The sequence below is a fragment of the Pan troglodytes genome, chromosome 19 (genome assembly GCF_028858775.2).
Source record: "Pan troglodytes isolate AG18354 chromosome 19, NHGRI_mPanTro3-v2.0_pri, whole genome shotgun sequence".
NCBI classification, from domain to species: Eukaryota; Metazoa; Chordata; class Mammalia; order Primates; family Hominidae; genus Pan; species Pan troglodytes.
This window is the reverse complement of record NC_072417.2, coordinates 90185166-90206162: the sequence shown is the minus strand read 5'-3', so window position 1 is coordinate 90206162 and position 20997 is coordinate 90185166. Positions and strand designations below refer to the sequence as shown.

The 20997-nt window shown below is 44.0% G+C and overlaps 1 protein-coding gene across 14 annotated transcripts in view; it reads right to left on the bottom strand.

The window, feature by feature from the left end:
* Positions 1 to 20997, bottom strand: part of SEC14L1 (SEC14 like lipid binding 1) — a 90755-nt gene that overhangs the window by 18901 nt on the left and 50857 nt on the right. For 11 of the 14 annotated variants that reach the window (XR_010153101.1, XR_010153100.1, XR_010153102.1 and 8 more), the window contains 5 exons: positions 6603 to 6752; positions 6297 to 6428; positions 4049 to 4177; positions 2682 to 2916; positions 1282 to 1391 (listed from right to left, as the gene is read on the bottom strand). Coding sequence is in view for 10 of the 14 variants with exons in the window: in XM_054670114.2 (XP_054526089.1) it covers positions 1282 to 1391; positions 2682 to 2916; positions 4049 to 4177; positions 6297 to 6428; positions 6603 to 6752 (756 nt within the window). In the remaining 4 variants the exon portion in view is untranslated. The remainder of the gene's footprint in view (positions 1 to 1281; positions 1392 to 2681; positions 2917 to 4048; positions 4178 to 6296; positions 6429 to 6602; positions 6753 to 20997) is intronic. The other 3 variants (XR_010153103.1, XM_063799366.1, XM_016932979.4) reach the window with 1 other exon arrangement.

Below are 20997 nucleotides of genomic sequence, written 5' to 3'. Positions count from 1 at the left end.
CCATGTGTCTACGTGATTGGCAATGGTGCTTTTGCCAACTCATTAGAAAGATTAAAGTAGAGAAGATATACACAAAGTTAAAAATTATGAGTGATCATAAGACTTAAGATAATTAAAAACAAAAACTACAGATTAAAGAAAAAGAATACAAAAAAAGCATGTTGAGTTTTCATGATGTGGCAGTATTGCTGACTAACACACAGGAATCTTCTCCAGGTTCCACTACTGTCAATCAACAGGTTGGCCTCCCTGAATAAAGAACAAGGCCAAGGCCGTGTTCTGAGTGTCACGTGGACCAAGTGTCTTCCTCCGTGGCCATGTGTTTAACCAACTCAAGAGCCTGGTCCGTCAGAACAAGAAGGGGGTGGGAACATGAGCTATTCATGACCCCAACTCCTGCGAAATAACTCAGAAGCATGTGGCCTACTGACGTGGCATCATCTTCACTCAGAAAGGACCACAGTTACGTGGAAGTGGTTAAGAATGTAGGTTCTGGAACAAAATGGCCTGGGTTCAAATCCTGACCCCACCACTCGCTGGCTGTGAGACCTCAGGCAGGTTACTTCACTGCTCTGTGCCTCAGTTTCCTCACGTGTAAAACCAGTGAGAAAAACAGCAGCAGAGAGAGCTGCCGGAAGGATGGAATAAAGACCTGAAAACAGTGTCTAATACATGGTAAGAAGACAACAAACGGTGGCCATCATCACTGCAGTGGTTTTCTTGATGACTGGTATTCAACAGCACTCAGTTATTTGGTTTCTAGTAACCAGGCTGACAGAATTAGAGATCAGGCCAACTACATGCAATGCCTAGTTTCCCTTTACTAAATAATGCCAATAACTTGCTAGACACATACCAGGCTCTGCTCACTACATAACGCTTACCATAAAAATCTACACCTTTATGAGGCTAAAATTTCACCAAAAACCTGAAAATTAAAGCTCAAACATTTCTAATCTCTGATAAATCTCTGAACTCTTTTTACACCTTCTGAAAATTTGAATGTGTGAATACTTGGAACACATGTTGCTTTGTGACATGACACTGTTCGTAGCCAGACCTTGCTCTGTAAAGTCTAGAAAAATGCAGTTAGTCATGCATTATCACTTGCTATAAAGGACTTAGATTCCACAGAGACATAAATTCAATGACTTCTAAACTGGAAGAAACATTCCCAGCCGTGGAAGTTGGGAATATTACTCTTGGTGACTATGACAGAAAGAGATTCCATGATTTCACGTAGCTCTGGCCCTGCACACTGGGTGTGGTGCCGACACTCACTTTGCCCTTGTGGGTCTCCTGGAGCCACTGGCGAAGTCTAATGAGGCAGCTCTCCTGCAGCGGAGTCAAATCGCCCAGGTATCTCTTGATGTAGTCGGCATCTAGTTTGTCTGGAATGTAAGTGACATTTATTTACAACAAAGAACACTGGAGCTTTAGGCTCCCAAAGTCTTTGTGCTCAGTGGAGTTAACGTGTGGTCCTAGAGTCCTAGAGGCACATGAAACCGCAGAGATGGCAGATGTAAACCAGATTCCTTAGAGGACTTGAGGGATAGGCTCTGAGATCAAATCACTGACTAAACCACAGGTACACTTTCTGACTCAATTATCTTTCCCTGATTACCACTGAGTTACCTCTATTGCCAAATCACAATACTATTCATGACTATAATAGATATTAATGACTGTTTTAATTCCAAGAGGAACATAACATAAAAAGGACTTGCAAGATATAAAATTTATGGAAAAAAAAAAGCCAAGCAAATCTAAATCTATTTTGAATAGAGCTACTGTGTTGGAGAATGTAAGAAATCTGGTGGCTCACGCCCGTAATCCCAGCTACTCAGGAGGCTGAGGTGGGCAGATCACCTGAGATCAGGAGTTCAAGACAAGCCTGGCCAACATGGTGAAACCCCGTCTCTACTAGGAATATAAAAATTAGTCAGGCGTGGTGGTGCAGGCTTATAATCCCAGCTACTCAAGAGGCTTAGGCAGGAGAATCACTTGAACCCAGGAGACGAAGGCTGCACTGAGCCGAGATTGTGCCACTACACTGCAGCCTGGGCGACAGAGACTTTTTTATCTCAAAAATAAAAAAATAAAAAAATTAGTCAGGCGTGGTGGCACATGCCTGTGGTCCCAGCTACTCGGGAGGCTGAGGCAGGAAAATCACTTGAACCCGGGAGACGGAGGTTACAGTGAGCCAAGATGGCACCACTGCACTCCAGCCTGGGCAACAGAGCAATACTCTATCTCAAAACAAACAAACAAACAAACCAAAAAAAACACCTTCCTTAGGCCAGGCGTGGTGGCTCACACCTATAATCCCAGCACTGTGGGAGGCCAAGGCAGAAGGATTGCTTGAGCCCAGGAGTTCAAGACCATCCTGGGCAACACAGTAAGACCCCATTTCTTAAACAAACAAACAAACACCTTCCGGTATCCACAAAAGGATAAAAATAACTTGATATAATCCTTCCTACCTATTAACAAAAAATCTAATAAAAAGTAAAATGAATGTATTACATAAGCTAGAGGACAAGGGCCAGAAATGAGAGACGGGTCTTTTCTTTCTGAGTTATCTAATGTTCCAAGGAAGCGGGAACAGGCAGAGCAGAGAGAAAACGGCAACGCCGACTTCCCTAGCCTTGCTCTCGGGATGAAGCCCCTGCCAGACCCACCGTCAGGGGTTCCCACCACGGGCTCAGGTGCGCTGGGGCTGCTGAGGGCATCACCACTCAGCCCCTCCTTGAGGGCAGCTTCTGGGATGACGACAGCCATGGACGCTGCTTGTTTCTTGCAGGATGATGAAGATGTCTCTGAAGAGGGCGTGATGGAAGGCGGAGTCCAACGGGGCACAAAGGTTATGCCTTCTTCTTCTAATTGGCGAAGGTAGTATTCGATGATTTCCTTTCCCTTTAAAACAAAACCAATTTAAAGGTGAGTATATATTCAACATTCAAATTACTCATCTCTCCCAAGATTTTTCTTTTTTTCTAGCCAACAGAAGATGGTGAGCCTCATAAGCTTTTTTTTTTTTTTTTTGAGACAGGGTCTCGCTTTGTGGCCCAGGCTAGAGCGCAGTGGCATGATCACAGCTCACTGTACCCTTGACCTCCTGGACTCAAGCCATCCTACCTCAGCCTCCCCAGTAGCTGGGACTACAGGTATATGCCACCTCATCCGGCTAATTTTTGTATTCTTTGTAAATACGGGGTTTCGCAATGTTGTCCAGGATGGTCTCGAACTCTTGGGCTTGAGCAATCTGTCCACCTCAGCCTCCCAAAGTGCTGGGATTACAGGCATGAGCCAGTGTGCCCAGTCCCTCACAAGCTTTTAAAACACCAATAAAACTGAATTGCTACAAAATAAATAGAAAAAAAGAAAAGGCCAAATGCTTCTGTGTTTTTGTTTATTTTACTTGTTCTTTTCCAAGGTTTAGGAAATAGCATCTAATGAGATGGAATTTTTATATGACTATTTTAAAATGCTGATTTAGGGTACTTGTACTCAATATATGATTTCTGTCTCAATTTCAATTCTTTCCAACACAGTACCCTGAAAATGAGCCTTCAAAAACCACTCCATAATCCCACACGGATAGATTTCGAAACCACAATTCCCTAACAACTGATGAACAACAGCACAAAAACGAGAAAGGAAGGTCTTCTGTGGAAGAACTGACAATCCAAGGGGCGCAGCCTGCTCGGCAAGCACCTCCCCAGGCCCCCAGGCCTCCTCCCAATCCTGCAGCAAGGCCTGGGCACTGTGTGCCAGCTGCTGCTGCCTCTCCCCAACTTCTAACTCTCTCAGCAACTCCAGGCAGACAGTGCCATGGCTAGAGCCACAGGCACCTCCTTCCTCCATCAGCAACCAGCACAACCTCAACCCCTATACCTAAAGATGAGGCAGCAGGTAGGGATCATAGCATCTTCCACCCAAGAAATGCTGCAAATCCCTTGCTAAGCCATCCCCAGCCTTCCAAAAAGATGGGTCATCTCAGAGACTCCTGCCCACCCTCTGCCACAAAATCCCAAGATACACTCACTTTTTTAATGTTGCTGGTATATTGTTTCATTGCAATTTTTTCCACTGTACTTTCAAAACCAAAGAAAGATTTAATATCTAAACTTGCAGACTGTTCAAAACAGGTCCAATCTTCATTTTCAGGGTGAACCTGCAGATAAAGAGAAAGCACTCTCACTGACTGCACTGCATTGACAACAGAATATCATCTGCCTGCTCCTCAGTTTAACCAGTAACCAGAAAAAAACACTTACGTTACTAATAATGCTACTACCATAAAGACAGCAGATGGAAAAAATGCCAAAATCATGTTCAAAATCAGGATCAAAAGCACATTCTAAATCATGAAGAGATCCAAATAATTGTTCAAAAACATTTCAAAGACGACTATAAAAGGAGAGCTTCATTTTCATTCTTGCTTCATTCATTCATTCAACATACTCACTGAACAGTCTTCTCCATCATGAACAAAGAGGTACTGGCCTTGGAAGCTTTCAACAGAGTCTAACAGAGGAGACAATCAGCCAGAAACACAGTATGCAAGGAAATTAAAGATAAGTAAGTGCTATGGAAAAAAGAAAACTTGGAGCAGAGGCTAAAAGAACCAGGGATGGGGGTCAGGCATGATGGTTCACACCTGCAATCCCGACACTTTGGGAGGCCAAGGTGGGAGGATCACTTGAGTCCAGGAGTTTGAGACCAGCCTGGGCAACAGAGCAAGACCTCATCTCTACAAAAAAATTTAAAAACCAGCCAGGCATGGTGGCATGTGCCTATAGTCCCAGCTACTTGGGAGGCTGGGGCAGGAGGATCACTTGAGCCTGGGAGGTGGAGGCTGCAGTGAACTGTGATTGTTCCACTGCACTCCAGCCTGAGCGACAGGGCAAGATCCCATCCCTGAAGAAAAAAAAAAAGCCTGGGGGTTGGGGAGTCAGGCTGCAGAATTAAATGGGTGGCTGGGGCTGGCCAAGAAGGGGTGACCTGAGCCGAGATGGGAGGAGGTGAGACTAGAGACGTAGGGAAGAATAGCATGGCACAGCGAGCACCTTGGAGCCAAAGCCCCTGGGGGAGGCCCACTGCATGACAGCAAGGACAGGAAAGGCGTAACCAGGAGAGAACTCAGGCCCTTGCAAGTCACCATAAAGACTATGGGCTCTTCCTCTGGGAGAACTGTGGAAACACTCCAGGGTTTTGAGCCCAGAGAAGTGACTTAATCTGACATACTTTAAATAGATCACTTTGAATTCAGTGTTAAGGATACACTGCAGGGGAGAAGGGCAGAAATACAGCAATCTGTCAGGAGAGTATTCTAAAAATCTGATAAAAGAAGTTCTTGAAACAGGGTGGTAAGCAGTGAAGATACTGAGACAGACAAACACTCTTGGCACTATTCTTAAAGGCACACATCTTAGTCCTTCATTACATATTTCTAACATATTACAGTAAAACCAGAAAAGAAGTGGCATATGAATGTAATATTTAAGGCCGGGCGTGGTGGCTCACGCCTGTAATCCCAGCATTTTGGGAGGACGAGGCAGACGGATCATGAGGTCAGGAGTTGGAGACCAGCCTGGCCAACATGGTGAAACCCTGTCTCTACTACAAATACAAAAATTAGCCAGGCGTGGTGGCGAGTGCCTGTAATCCCAGCTACTTGGGAGGCTGGGGAATGAGAATCACTTGAACCTGGGAGGCAGAGGTTGCAGTGAGCTGAGACTGTGCCACTGCATTTCAGCCTTGGTGACAAGAGTGAGACTCCATCTCAAAAAAAAAAAAAAAAAATTAGGCCAAGGGGTGGATCACGTGAGGTCAGGAGTTCCAGACCAGCCAGGCCAACATAGTGAAACCCCATCTTTACTAAAAATACAAAAATCAGCCTGGCGTGGTGGCGCGTGCCTGTAATCCGAACTACTAGGGAGGCTGAGGCAGGAGAATCACTTGAACTCGGGAAGCAGAGGTTGCAGTGAGCCGAGATTGCACCACTGCACTCCGGCCTGGGCGACAGAGGGAGACTGTGTCTCAAAAAAGAAACAAAAAAGCAAAACCAAATCAAGGCATCACTTGGCTGCCTTAACTGCCACGACAACATAATACACTCTGCAGGAGAGACCACACCTGCTACCCTTCCTCCTACACATGAGAAATGAGTGACAACATCTAATGAAGAAGCCCTCTAAGACAAAAAGATGCGCTGTTTAAAATGGTGATCAAACAATCCTCAGAAGCCATATGTTGGCAGAACGTCTTCCGCCGAGTGACAGATTACTCACGGTGTAGCAGCAATGCTCATTAATGATGACCCGATTGGAAAACGTTTCATTATAAGCCTCAATGTGCAAAGTACGTTCCCGAGAATTCAGTGAGTTTTTCTGGACAAAATAAACATAATCAACTCCTGCAATCTTCAAAAAAAAAAGAAAGAGAAATGGGTTTATTAATAACAACCAATAGCACAGAAGCTATAGTATAAGTTCATGTTGTCTCTGGGGGCTGCCCTCCAGGATGCCCTCTCCCTCCAGGACGCCCTCTCCCTCCAGGACGCCCTTTCGCTCCAAGACGTCCTTTCCGACCTTTACCTTCTTCAGCAGTCTGGGTGCATCTACATCCAGCTTGCAGCGCCTTTCAATGACATGAATAGCCCCATCTTCGCTCTTGAATTCATTCATAGTGTCACTGCCCACGAACATCGGAATCAAGGGACATGTAGGGAACCTCCTTTCATAGGCCTATAAATTTAAAAACCAAGAAAGCAGAAGTGAGCAAAGACACAACCTGATGTCCTGCCGCTGACTGTGTTCTCCCCGGAACAGCACCTCTCGGTGCACGGCAACAGGCAGCGCCACAACTGTCTTCACATCTGAAGCTTTCATTAAAGAAGAAAAAGACACTCCATGTCCATGGATCGGAAGATTCAACCTAGTAAAGATCTCAATTCTCCCCATAAGTAACATCATTCCTAACAAAACCCCAGCAAGACTTTGTGGTAACTACAGACAAGATTGTTTTAAAATTTATATGGAAAGACAAAGGAACTAGAACAACTAAAACGATTTTGAAAAAGATGAATAAATTGGGAAGAATCAGTCACCCCGGTATTAAGGCTTACTCTATAACTACAGTAATCAAGACCATCTAGTATTAGGAGAGGGGTAACTGACATACAGATCTATGGGACAAAACACAGAACCCAGAAATAGACTCAAACAAATACACCCAACTGATTTATTTTTTAGTATCTGCACCTGTCAGGGAACACCGACTGATTTTCAACAGAGATGTAAAAGCAATGAGGGAAAGAAAGCAGGCCAGTCTTTTCAACATGTTACTGGAGCAATTACACATCCATGGGCTGAAACAATAATAACAATGAATCTTGACCTATACCTCACACCTTGTATAAAAATTAACTCAAAGATCAGCGACTTAAATGTAAAACACAAAACTAAAACTTTAAGGAAAAAAAAATAGAAAATCTTTGGGATCCTGGGCTAGGCAAAGAATTCTTAGATGTGACAACAAAATCACAATCCATAGGAGAAAAAATATATAAAATGAACTTCCTCAAAGTTAAAAACATTTGCTCAGCGAAAGACCCTGTTAAGGCCGGGCGCGGTGGCTCACGCTTGTAATCTCAGCACTTTGGGAGTCTGAGGTGGGCAGATCACGAGGTCAGGAGATTGAGACCATCCTGGCTAACACGGTGAAACCCCGTCTCTACTAAAGATACAAAAAATTAGCCGGGCGTGGTGGCGGGCGCCTGTAGTCCCAGCTACTCAGGAGGCTGAGGCAGGAGAATGGCGTGAACCCGGGAAGCGGAGCTTGCAGTGAGCCGAGATCGCGCCACTGCACTCCAGCCTGGGCGACAGAGTGAGACTCCATCTCAAAACAAAACAAAACAAAACAAAACCCCTGTTAAGAGAATGAAAAAACAAACTACAAAATAGGAGGAGGGATTTACAAACCATGTATCTGACAAAGGACTAGTGCCTAGAATACATAAAATTCTTAAAACTCAACATAAATACAGTGAGCCAGGAGAACACTAGTTTGGACTGAGCTCCTGCACCAGGCCCAGCAGACCAAACCAAAATGGAGTCCCCTCTTGGTAACCTCCATACCACCAAGCCAAAAGTAAGTTGTTTATCTGACTTTGCAAGAAGTCAGGAGAAAGAGAACAGCAAATCCCCCAAATGGGCCAGTTTGGGCCAGCGTGATAAGGAAGTCCCCTCTGCGTTAACCTTTACAAGGAAAGTCACTCTGAAACCACCCATCTGCTCTCTGTTCTCTGTGTCTGTTTCCCTCACCCCTTTTCTGTCTACAAAGCCAGCTTCCCCTGCTCAGCTCATGAGAACACTCATTCTATTTCACAGAATTCTGTTTTATAGAATGAGGGGTTGCCTGATTCTGGAATCAAAAAAGCCAATTAAGATCCATACACTAAATTTTTTGTAATTTTGTCTTTTGACACACAATTGAAATTTAAAAATGGTTAAGATGGTAAATTTCATGTGCTTTTACCATGATAAAAAAAAAAAAACTCAAGAGTTTTAAAAAGTCCAATTAGAAAATGTGCAAGAGACAGTAAGTGATATCTCACCTGAGAGGACACACAGATGGCAAATAAGCACACGAGAGATGTTCATTAGAGAAAAGGGCCATTAGGGAAATGCAAATTAAAATCACAAAGGAGTATCACTGTACAACTATCAGAATGGCTAAAATAAAACACAGTGCTGGTTAGGATGTGGAAGAACTGAATCCCTTCCACATCATTGGCAGGAATGTAAAATGGTGCAACCACTCCAGAAAACACTTCTTAAAACCTAAACAGGCAACGGTATACAACCCAACAAATGCACTCCTGGGCATTTATCCCAGAGCAATGAGAGCTTATGTTCGCACAAAACCCCATATACAAACATTCATAGCAGCGTTACTCATAATAGAAACTGGAAACAACTCCGAGATGTCCTTCCTGAGTGAGGCTAAATGGACTGCGCTGCAGCCACACCACGGAACACTACTCAGCAAAAAAAAAGAATGAACTATTGATCCAGGTGAGGAACTGGATGAATCGTGGGAGAATTATGCTAAGCTAAAAAAAAAAGCCTCAGCAGTTACATACGGTATGATTCCCTGTCCATAACACTCTTGAAAAGACAAAACTAGAGAAACTGAAAACAGAAGAGTGGTTGCCAGGGGCTAAGGAAGGGGTGGGGACAGGAGCGAAGCAGGTGTGGCTGTAAAAGGGCCATGAGACAGATGCCTGGGGAGCACTCTGCGTCTCGACTATGCGCACGGCAGCATCCTGACTGTGCTGGTGCACACAGTTCTGCAAGATGTTATCACTGGGGGAAGATGAGTAAAGAACACATGAGATCTTTCAAGATTATTCCTTGTGAATAATTAAATTATTCAATATTATTCTTTGTAAATAATTTAATTTACTCTGTAGCAATCCACAAAGATTACCAAACTAAAGATGTTGCAGAATTCATATTAAAACCTAAGCGATCCAGAGGCCCAGGCGTGCAGATCACTTGAGCCCAGGAGTTTGAGACCAGCCTAGGCAACATAGCATAACCCCATCTCTACAAAAAATATAAAAATTAGCCAGGTGTGGTGGTACATGCCTGTAGTTCTAGCTACTCAGGAGGCTGACATGGGAGGACCACCTGAGCCCAGGAGGTGCAGGCTGCAGTGGCCTGTGATTGCACCACTGCACTCCAGCCTGGGTAACAGAGTAAGAGTAAGACCCTGTCTCAAAAAAAAAAAAAAAAATTCCAGTAGCCCATGGTGCATGTGAACTGGAAGTCATAGGATATAGGGTAATAAGAATAAGGCCAGGTGCAGTGGCTCACGTCTGTAATCCCAGCACTTAGGGAGGCCAAGGCAGGTAGATCATTTGATGCCAGGAGTTTGAGACCACCCTAACCAACATGTCGAAACCCCATTTCTACCAAAAATACAAAAATTAGCTGGGCACGGTGGCATACACCTGTAATCCCAGCTACTTGGGAGGCTGAGGTGGGAAAATCACTAGAACCTGGGAGGCAGAGGCTGCAGTGAGCCAAAATGGCGCCACCACACTCCAAACTGGGCGGCAGAGCGAGACTCTGTCTCAGAAAAAAGGGGTGTGGTGGGGGGCATAGGGTAGTAAGAATCTAGGCTGTAAGAAGGAACCTGAAAAAGGAAACCCAGTGCCTGCCCCTGTGGTCGGCCCCATTATAAAGGAAGGTACTGCAGGATGACTCTTGCTTGACTGATAGATGTCACCCCTCTGTAAGGTTGTATGGGTTGAGCATCCCTTCTCCAAAATGCCTGGGACCAGAAGTGCTTCTGATTTCAGATTTTTTTCGGATCTTGGGAATAGCTCTATTATACTTACTGGTTGAGCATCTCAAATCCACAGATCCGAAATCCAAAATGCTCCAATGAGCATTTCCTTTGAGCATCTCAAATCCACAGATCCGAAATCCAAAATGCTCCAATGAGCATTTCCTTTGAGCATCATATCAGTGCTCAAAAAGTTTTTGATCTGGAGCATTTCAGACTTTGAACTTTCAAATTTGAGATGCTCAACCTGTACTAAAAATGAGGCGAGGTTAGAACTGTGAATTCCCATCTTAAATTAATCACAACCAAAAACAGAGTTAAGGAAGAAACCTTTGGTGTTAAAAATATTAATGAAAATGGCACAAATGGCTTTGATTTTACTTCTGACAAGGTACAAGTAGCTTCAGACCATTATTATACTAAAAACACTCCCTTTCTGGCAGCAATTCCCTGATGTTTACCTTCAACAGGACTGCCCTTCTGAACAGAAGTAATACACAGATCACAAATACTGCCATCAAGATCCCAGAAGGACTAGAGAATCACAGGAATTCCTCCACCTGGGTTTTTACTACAATTCCTTCAAAGTCACCCTCAGTTTTCTTGCCTGTATCTCACTTTCTCTCCACAACGTTACAAGGTTAAATCAATGTGAAAAGCACATGCTACACTCCAGCTGCCTACGCACAAGGGACCATGGTAGTCAGTACAGGAGGGAGGGAAGGGAGTCAATGACATCCATGAGGGTCAGAAGGATAAGCAGGTGCCAGGAGGCAGAAGGGGGAGAACACGGTCTGCGTGGAGAGGCAGCGTGGGGAAAGCCTTTGAGAGAGAGGAGGCATGCATGCTGGGCCTCAAAGCGTGCCAGGGTCTGTTCACAGTCAGCGAGGCGGAGAGCGTTTCCAGGAAAGAACTCAGGAGTGCGACTGCAAGGCAACCTCAGGTGGCGGCAGGACCCATAGCCCCCAGGGGAGGGAAGTAGTGAGAGGTGAGGCCAGGGGTCGCTGTGGTGCATGACGATGTGGCATAGACCATGCCTTGCCGGGTGCAGACAGAAGGCCCTGGCCTTCCTCTCCAGGAGCTGGGATGGAGGGAGCGCGAACAGGTGGCCAGAGTCACATTTTCAGAAAATTAATATGAGACTCATGCGCAGGATGGTCTGGAAAGGATGCAAAACCCACATGTGGTAGCCAATTATATTTGCTTCTTAAATGTTCTTACTTTGGAAGTTAAAAATATATTCTTTATATTTATCTGCTCCCCTCTTCTACTCAAACATATTCTGAATCCCATTACTGCCAGAATCTTAAAAAATCACTCAGTATCTGTCTCTTCATACACTTTATGTAAACAACACTTAAGCAGTTTAATCACCTGCTCAGATCCCACCACAGATAAGTCCCATTCAAAGCCCTAAGAATTTATTAAGTACCGAACACGAACAATTCCTAGGAAAACAGATTGGCTACCATTTGTTCTATACGGACACTGAAAACCATCTAAACTGACTTCCACTGCACTCTAACTAAAAAAACAAAAACAAAAAAAACTGGCTTTGTACATTCCAGTACTGTGACGTACCAAGAAATTGAGACTTACAAAGGTTTCAAACAAAATGCATCTTTTTAAGTGACATATAGGGCAGAGTAAGCACTTACTAAGAGGTAGCCTTAGCTAGAACTAGGCCATTTTCAAAATACACACACCATCCTTCCAATTCCTGAAACAAGAGTGGTCAGCATAAGGTGTCACCCACGCAGCCTCACCTTGAATTTCAACCACACTAAAAACGTTCCCTTCCCTGTAAAATTATCCATCCATGTAGACTCATATTTGCACAGACATTCACTTTACCTTGGCATGCCCAACCAGATGGCATTTAAGGTATCCAGGCTAAGGAGCAGCTAACTCAGAAGCTGCACTGACCTCTCCAGAGCTCTGTCAGCGTCAGGGGCAGTTAGCAAGCGCCTCCCTTACTCTCTCCACAGTCTCTTCCAAGCCTGTCACTCTGCCACCAAATGCACTGCTAGGCTGCAGGGCAGAGACTTTTTATCCTCAGGAGAACGAGGACTTCAATGCCTAAAACAAAGTCGTTGTCCAAAAAACATGTTTTGAAGCATACACTACAATCTTACTCAATAAAAAGATAAGTACTGCCTTTTGTTTCTGCACTCTCTTACCCTGACCCGTCTTTCAGAGATATGTTAAGGTCAGTAAATTCTGCATACTGTCAGCATACACAATTCTAACTGTGGAGGGTTCTGGAAATGAAAAGACTGCAAAAAGTAGATGTAACTTTCATCTCTGGGATGGCTTAGGTACCAGAACCTGAGTTTTTCAGCATGAGCTACAAGCCACGCAAGTTTCTACAAAGTATGTAAGCAGGCCCTGAAAAACAGAAGCATTCTAATTTGATTAAAAACATCAATCTATGTACTAGCTCCTAGCTCTTTCCATTGGAAGGGGTGAAAAGCAATGACACCTCAGTTCATGATGAGCAAACTTGGCAACCAGATCTTGATTTCCAAATACCAGTCCCTATTACAAAGGAATCCGTGCAGTTGATTACAAGTCTGGAGCAAGGGAAGGTCAAGGCGAGGCAGCAACATTTCTCACCAGGAGGCAAGGGAGTGCTCAGTGACAGATGGGCATATGTCCAAGGGACAGAGGAACCAGCCTGAAGGGGCTCCACTCAACAAGTCTGGGATAATTTGAACACCAGAAAGAAAAAAAGGTGGCAAAGCATTATAAACCACATAGTGATACTCAACAGGGGAGAAAATTTTTCAGGAAAAAAAAAATCTAATAAACACAGAAGGATTGCCAATTAGGAAATCACCATTTTCTAGCCACCAATGCACAATAACTGATTCAGACAAGGATCATCAATGAACGCTAACGTAAGGCATTCAGAAGAGACAGGGTCTCAAATTATCATCCTGCAGGTTACAGATAAATTTAACAAAGGCACAAAGGTGGGTACCTTTACAATGGAAAGATCTCATGGGCACCACCTTCACCAAATGACTGAACTGAGCGCCAGCAACAGGACAGCCGCAGAGCCTGGCGTGATGCAGCGGAAGCAGACACAAACACCACAGACTTCTGCGGCCCTCAGGACAAAGATGGTTGACCCTTAGCTAATCATGAGAAAATAAGGCCGGGCATGGTGGCTCACCCCTGTAATCCCAGCACTTTGGGAGGCCAAGGCAAGCGAATCACCTGAGGTCAGGAGTTCGAGACCCGCCTGGCCAACATGGTGAAACTATGTTTCTACTAAAAATACAAAAATTAGCCGGGCGTGGTGGCGCATGCCTACAATCCCAGCTACTCGGGAGGAAATCATCAGACAAACCCAAATTATGGAACATTCTACACAACCACCCTAGACGCTTAAACGAAAAAAAAAATGTCAGAGTCTTGAAAGATAAACAGAAGAAGCAAGGAACTGTCTAGAATAAAGGCATCTAAAGAGAGAACAACCAAATGCAATGCTGCATTAGCTCTTGGATTGGCTATCGAAACATCTGGGGAACAACCAAGGAAATGCAACCATGCGTTTCATATTGAATAACACTTTTTTATTTTTTATTTGTATTTTTCTGAGACAGGGTCTCACTCTGGTCACCCAGGCTGGAGTGCAGTGGCACAGTCTTGGCTCACTGCATCCTCCGCCTCCTGGCTCAAGTGATCCTCCCACTTCAGCCTCCCAAGTAGCTGGGACCACAGGTGCACGATTCTTTGCCTGTGATAATAATCACAGCTAGACAGAAGAATATCTATTCTTAGGCAATACATGTTTTAGTATGTAGGGGTAAAGTGTCATGACATAAAGCAACTTACTTTCAAATGTTTCTACAAAATGTATGTGCACATGTGTTTGTGAAAGAGACAGAGAAAGCAAATGTGCTAATTTACCTAGGGGACATGCATACAGGTGTTCACAGTACTTTTCTACCAACTTTTTTAAAAAATGAGCATTACTCATAATAAAAAGTTTGGAAAGTCATTAATAGTTTGAAAAAGGTAGCTTTAGGGGAGAAAGTCCACATGTCAAATAAAACCTGCTTTTATGACAGAGTCAGAGCCTACACAGATTGGTACAAACCAAGAAATCAACCTACAGTTTTTATTGTCTTTTGCAATAACTGATTAAATACAACACTGCCACGTTTTAGATGTGAAAACGTGTACAAATTTTAGGTCTGCCCGAAGCTCTGGTCGAGGTGGTGGCAGGCCTGGTGCGCAGCACAGCGGGACGGGGCCTTCTCCTGGGGCCTCAGCACTGGCTCCAGCTCCTTGGGGCTAGGAGGAGCAGCGGCCTGGGGAGCTTATGCTTTTCAAGCAAAGCCAGCAACCTGGACTTTTCTGGAAAGCTTCTCTATTTTTAAAACCCCGTTTGAGCCACAGAGCCCACACCAGCAGGCCTTCACGTTTTATCTCTGCACTAAAAGAATGTGGGAAGAACCCCTTTTTCAACTCTCCCAGGTTCAAATCACTGCGCCGGAAGAGCAGCAGCAATTTCCAGGTATCCACAGTGTCATCCAGCCATTTCCTAATCACGCCCAACATTTACCAAACACACAGTCAAGAAAGGCTGGACGAAATGAACTCTCCCAGAAGTAAGTTCCTCAGAGAGGGAGAAAGGTTCTTTGATGTATCCTTTTTAAAGGAAAAATTATTTCTGTAAGACAAATAACTACTGTAATCATCTGCTCACTCATTTTTACACAGCAATTGTTTCAGTAATAAAAACAAAACTAGGGCCTCATCAACCTGACCCTGGGAGGAAGCTCCTCCCGGGTAACTGCTTCCTCCCACCTTCCTACACCCACTCTTCCTCTTTCAAAAGGGATTTCTGAGCCTGCAATTTGGAAGGCTGGCAACAGCACTTTCAGCTTTTAACCAACCTTTGAATGCAATTTTGACATATTAAAAGCTAGTACTGTGCTAAAGAAAGCCATATTTTTGTGAAGACATTTCAACTTGAAAATTAATGAGCTGAATGCTGACTCCACCAGAAAAACCCATTCAAAACAAATTCAACCTGAAGAGCCTACCTTTAATGTGAGCTATGTTCATACCCAGTTTAGCCAACACACCAAGCCAGCTGTTTTCCATGCAACCACTGGGATATTCTACAGCATCAGACATGACCCTCAAACTCATTTATACACAGATCTGGTTTTACCCTGAAAAGAACCAGTAAGTAAGACAACTAACTACGGCCTCAGTCTCTCTACAAGCTGCCAGTGCTCAAAGAAACAAGTATTCAACATATCAAGAAAATGTGTCCAACTTTGTAGGCTGCATTAAAAAAAAAAAGAAAGAAAACGTGGCAAACTGACCAAAGTCCCTCAGAGTTCTAATTCTATAATTCACACACTATCAAAGTAACAGCTCTTTACAGAGGGCCTACCACATGCAGGCCCTATACTAAAAATTCTAAGGAATATACAAGTGGAAGGCACAGGAACATGGCTTATTTAGAGAGGCAAGACAGAAAAACTCATAACTAGCTGGGTGGGGTGGCTCACGCCTGTAACCCCAGCACTTTGGGAGGCTGAGGTGGGTAGACTACCTCACCCGAGGTTAGGAGTTTGAGACCAGCCTGGCCAACATGGTGAGACCCCATCTCTACTAAAAATACAAAATTAGCTGGGCATGGTGGTGCACGACTGTAATCCCAACTACTCAGGAGGCAAGGCTGGAGAATCACTTGAATCCGGGAGGCGGAGGATGCAGTGAGCTGAGACTGTGCCATTGCACTCCAGCCTGCGCAACAAGAGCAAAACTCTGTCTCAAAAACAAAAACAAATGTATAACTATATACAGCAATAGAAAAGAAGACTGAGAAAGAAGGTGATTAATACCAAATGGACTGTATTAACAAAAAGAAATCTGCTTAAGCTATTCAGGGGGAAACCACTTCAGGTTGGATGGTTACAGAGGGCTTTGCTGGGGTGGTGATGTCTGCAGAGGGCTCTAAAGAGAAACCCAGAGAGAGAGGAACATTCCTGGCAGGGAGAGCATCAGCAAGAGGGAGCAAGACATGGGCCAACTCCAGAGAAGCCTCTCAGACCTACTTATAGAACATCAGTTTCCTCAGACGCTGGCTCAGACACAAGCGGTCATTCCATGAACAGCTTCAAGCACCGCGGTCTGCTGCTGAAACTCCAAGCAAATAAACATCGAAGCTACTTCTAGACCGTAAGAGTGACAAGGACACAGGAAGACTACTTGTAATCACAATTCAGTCCTCTGTAGGCTCCTGTACCCCACCTCGTTTCCTCATCAGAAGGCTACCAAGAGAAACAACTTCTGTTTAGTCCACTGGTAAACCGAGGTTTCAAATTGCATGCTATTTGTGAATATGTGTTCATACCTAATAAGGTATTTATAAAAACTAAAATTCATAAAAACTTGAGCCCTTTCAAAGAAAAGTCAGGATCCCAGCAGTTACGGCATACCCGTCCACTTGTCCAAATACTGACAGCCCAGAGCAACCACAGCTAGGATCAAAGGCCGCTTCTGGCAAACTCACAATGGTACATGGCATGCACATTAACTAGGGAAAGAAGTGCCACACCTCAACCAAAGTCAGCTGCCTCGGGTACCAGTCTTCAGTGAGAGAAACGCATCAAGTCACAACAGCAGACTGGTAATCTGCGCTTAGATCAAACCAGAAAATAAGGCTGAGGTGGGAGGATCGCGGGAGCCTAGGAGATGGAGGCTACAGTGAGCCATGATCACGCCACTGCACTCCCAACGGGGTGAAAGAGCCAGACCTTATCTCAAACAAAAACAAGAAAATACAATGACAATACTAAAATTAAAAACAAGCCGGGTGCGGTGGCTCACTCCTATAATCCCAGCACTTTGGGAGGCCAAGGCGGGCAGATCACCTGAGGTCAGGAGTTAAGAGACCAGCCTGGCCAACGTCTCTACTAAAAATAGAAAAATTAGCTGGGCATGGTGGCAGGTGCCTGTAGTCCCAGCTACTCGAGAGGTTGAGGCAGGAGAATCGCTTGAAACCAGGAGGCAGGGGTTGCAGTGAACCAAGATCACGCCACTGCACTCCAGCCTGGGTGACTGTGTGAGAATCCCTCTCAAAAAAATAACATCATAAAGTAACATAACATAACATAACATAACATAACAAAACATAACATCAAAATAAAACAAAACAAAACAAAACAAAATAAAAACCTAAAAACAAATACGTAGGCCAGGCACGGCGGCTCATGCCTGTAATGCCAGCACTTTGGGAGGCTGAGGCGGGCGGGTCACAAGGTCAAGAGATCAAGACCATCCCGGCTAACACAGTGAAACCCCGTCTCTACTAAAAATACAAAAAAAAATTAGCCGGGCATGGTGGCGGGCGCCTGTAGTCCCAGCTACTCGGGAAGCTGAGGCAGGAGAATGGCGTGAACCTGGGAGGTGGAGCTTGCAGTGAGCCAAGATCGCGCCACTGCACTCCAGCCTGGGCGACAGAGTGAGACTCCATCTCAAAAAAAAAAAAAAAAAAGTAAAAATTTGACATAATCCAAGACATTTCTGAGATCAAACACATATAAAGCTTAAATTATGAACTTCATCTTAGAAGACCTCAAACTCCATGGTTCTGATGATACACTTTCTCCAAAGCTAACATTTAGCACGGAAAAGTAAGTTCATCCTAAAGTGCTATAAAATCAAAGGAAAAAGTATCATGATAGATGCGAAGTAACCCAACAAAAAAGGTTGGGTTTCTTTTCTAGGGCCTTCTCATTAAGGTATGATTATGATGAGTATCGTGGAAGGCATTAATTATAGCTGAAAGAACAGACAGTAAACATGTTGCTCACATGCCACGCACCAAAACATTTGCACTTCCAAGTATTCTAGCATTTTTGACCAGGAATAGGTTCTTTTTACCACCCCTCTCTCAATGCCTGCCTTCACAGTTTACCACGCAATGGTATAAAGCAGCTATGTTTACTTTTGATCAAGGAGCCATTTCAACACACATCATACCACACAACAGACAGGGAATGGGCCAACACCGGGAGGGCTGTGAGATATTCTGCATCAACCCATCGGAGCTTCTTCCATTCGTACACCCACTCCTTTGCTCCAAGAGTTCCAGACATGATATATATTTTTGCTAGAGGACAGGAGAAAGAAACTTCAAAATCTCTTCCAAATTCCACGTTTTCTCTTAGGAAACAGCATGGCTCTTCAAGGTATCCTTGCCACCTGGGGTGTTAAGCCTGTGACAAGGAAAGGTCACTACATCCAGTGACCATCTGTGTGTTCCACCCTCCAGCCTATGCTGAACTTCACCTGGACTACCTTCGTTTAACACACAGAGAGTCTCCAACTCCTACCGGTCCGTGCGCTGCTGAGAACCTGGCCACGCTGCCGGCGTGCCAGCATTACTGCCTGAGCTCCACCTCCTGTCGCATCAGTGGCAGCATCAGACTCTCATAGGAGTGAGAGCCCTATTGTAAACTGCACACACAAGGGATTGAGGCTGCACACTCTGTAAGCTGCATGCTCCGTAAGAGAATCTAATGCCTGATGATCTGAGGTGGAAGAGTTTCGTCCCAAAACCATCCCCTTCACCCCACAATCTGTGGAACAACTGTCTTCCACAAAACCAGTCACTGGTGCCAAAAAGGCTGGGGACCACTGCTTTAACAGAGACCTTCACATGACTTTATTAGCAGGCAACAGTGACACAATTCTAAAGGACCTTGAAAAAATTACCCACAAAATTAAAAACTTCACACGTAAAAAGTTTTAATTCCACAGAGAGGTCACTCATCTGATTTATCCACATTATATTTTAAAATAATGTCAAAAAACACACAGTAGTAGGGTTTTTTTTTCTGACCTCTTAAAATAATTCAAGTTAGTGACACCCACACTGTGTTTGACTCTATTCTGGAAGGCCGTGTTCTTGCAGCTCTGAGTGGCAGGTGGGATGGAAGTGCTATGAACCAAAATTACTGACGACAGTCTCCTCCTCAAGAGCAAGAGAAGCTGCTACTAAATACAGCTCCATCCGCTTTAAGATTTTCTGCCATAAATTTCCCTAAACCTTTGGGTCCTAGAAACAAGTGCTAGTGCATGAACACTGCACTCCAAAAAAAAAAAGGCGGGGGGGAGGGGAACAAAGGGAAAAAGCCACGAGTACAAAGGAGCAGGCAAGCAAATCTTAGCAAAGAACTAGGGCATTACCCACCAAACCTAATTTCACAGCTCTGTGACACCCCCAACTCTGTCCCCCAATGACAGTGGCTATGATTTTATACTCTTCATATGACAGCCATGTGTCCTGTCAAAATTGTTCCTGGTCCATACAAAAGAACTAGGTATATGTCAGTTATTTCACAGTATCCAGCAGAGGATTACAGCTTCTAAGTTTGGAACCACTGCTATAAGCACAAAACAAGCATGAAAACAAAAAATTATGCTCAAAAGAAAAATAATCATCTGCTAAAACACTAGCATGTCTACATTTGGCTAAAGCAAGACTACTATTCAGATCTAGCATTAGATATAATGTTTTAAGAGGGGGTCAGTTTCAGATTGTTCTAGTTAAAGACAAACACTATTCCTTCTCTCCTTGCTGAAACTAACATACATGCAACTAACCATAGCTAAAACTGGTTTAACAAGGTCTTCTGGAATATTTTCTCTTAAAGTACTTTTAATGTATTCTTCTTCAAGAATTTCCAGCCAAGACTACCTGGAAACTTTTGTTAACACTATTTAATAGGCTGACATAGAGTTACTGAGCTTTCAAATGAAATTCAAAGTATAATCTAGTATGCCTGATCAATTGTATCTTTTGCATTTAAATTTAAATTAGAAAAATAAGGCCCATCATTATTCTACTGTCTGTTACATTTCTGAAAGATCTCAATACGGACAACTCAGACATCAGCCCGGGGGCTCTATGTTTTAAATTTGCTCACTGTCCTGAACATAATCATCTCAGACATTCCTGACCAGCTCATCTGGGTACATTTGTCCTTCAGCACTGTCACATGTGTTCCTTGATGTCTCAGTAACTTTCATGGTGCCTCAAGACCAAAAAAATTGATGATTTATTAAGTTACTATGTCCAAACAATTTAAAAAGCATTTATGTCCTAATAACTTAGTAACCATTTGAAAAAATAATAAACTTAAGTTGAAGAAAAAATGTCTTTGCTTCATTCTTAATCAGAAGGATTTCTAAGGATGTGTAAAGTTGCATCGTCAAAATCCAAAGACATGTACAACACAGAGTGAACCTAGATATAAACTACAGATTCTAGTTAAAAATAACATAATTGGCCAGGTGCAGGGGATCACGCCTGTAATCCCAGCACTTTGGGAGGCCAAGGTGGGCGGATCACCTGAGGTTGGGAGTTCAAGAACACCCTGACCAACATGGAGACACCCCGTCTCTACTAAAAATACAGCAATTAGCCGGGCATGGTGGTAGGCACCTGTAATCTCAGCTACTCAGAAGGCTGAGGCAGGAGAATCACTTGAACCTGGGAGGTGGAGGATGCAGTGAGCCAAGACTGTGCCACTGCACTCCAGCCTGGACAACAGAGCGAGACTCTGTCTCAAAAACAAATGAACAAACAAAAAACCA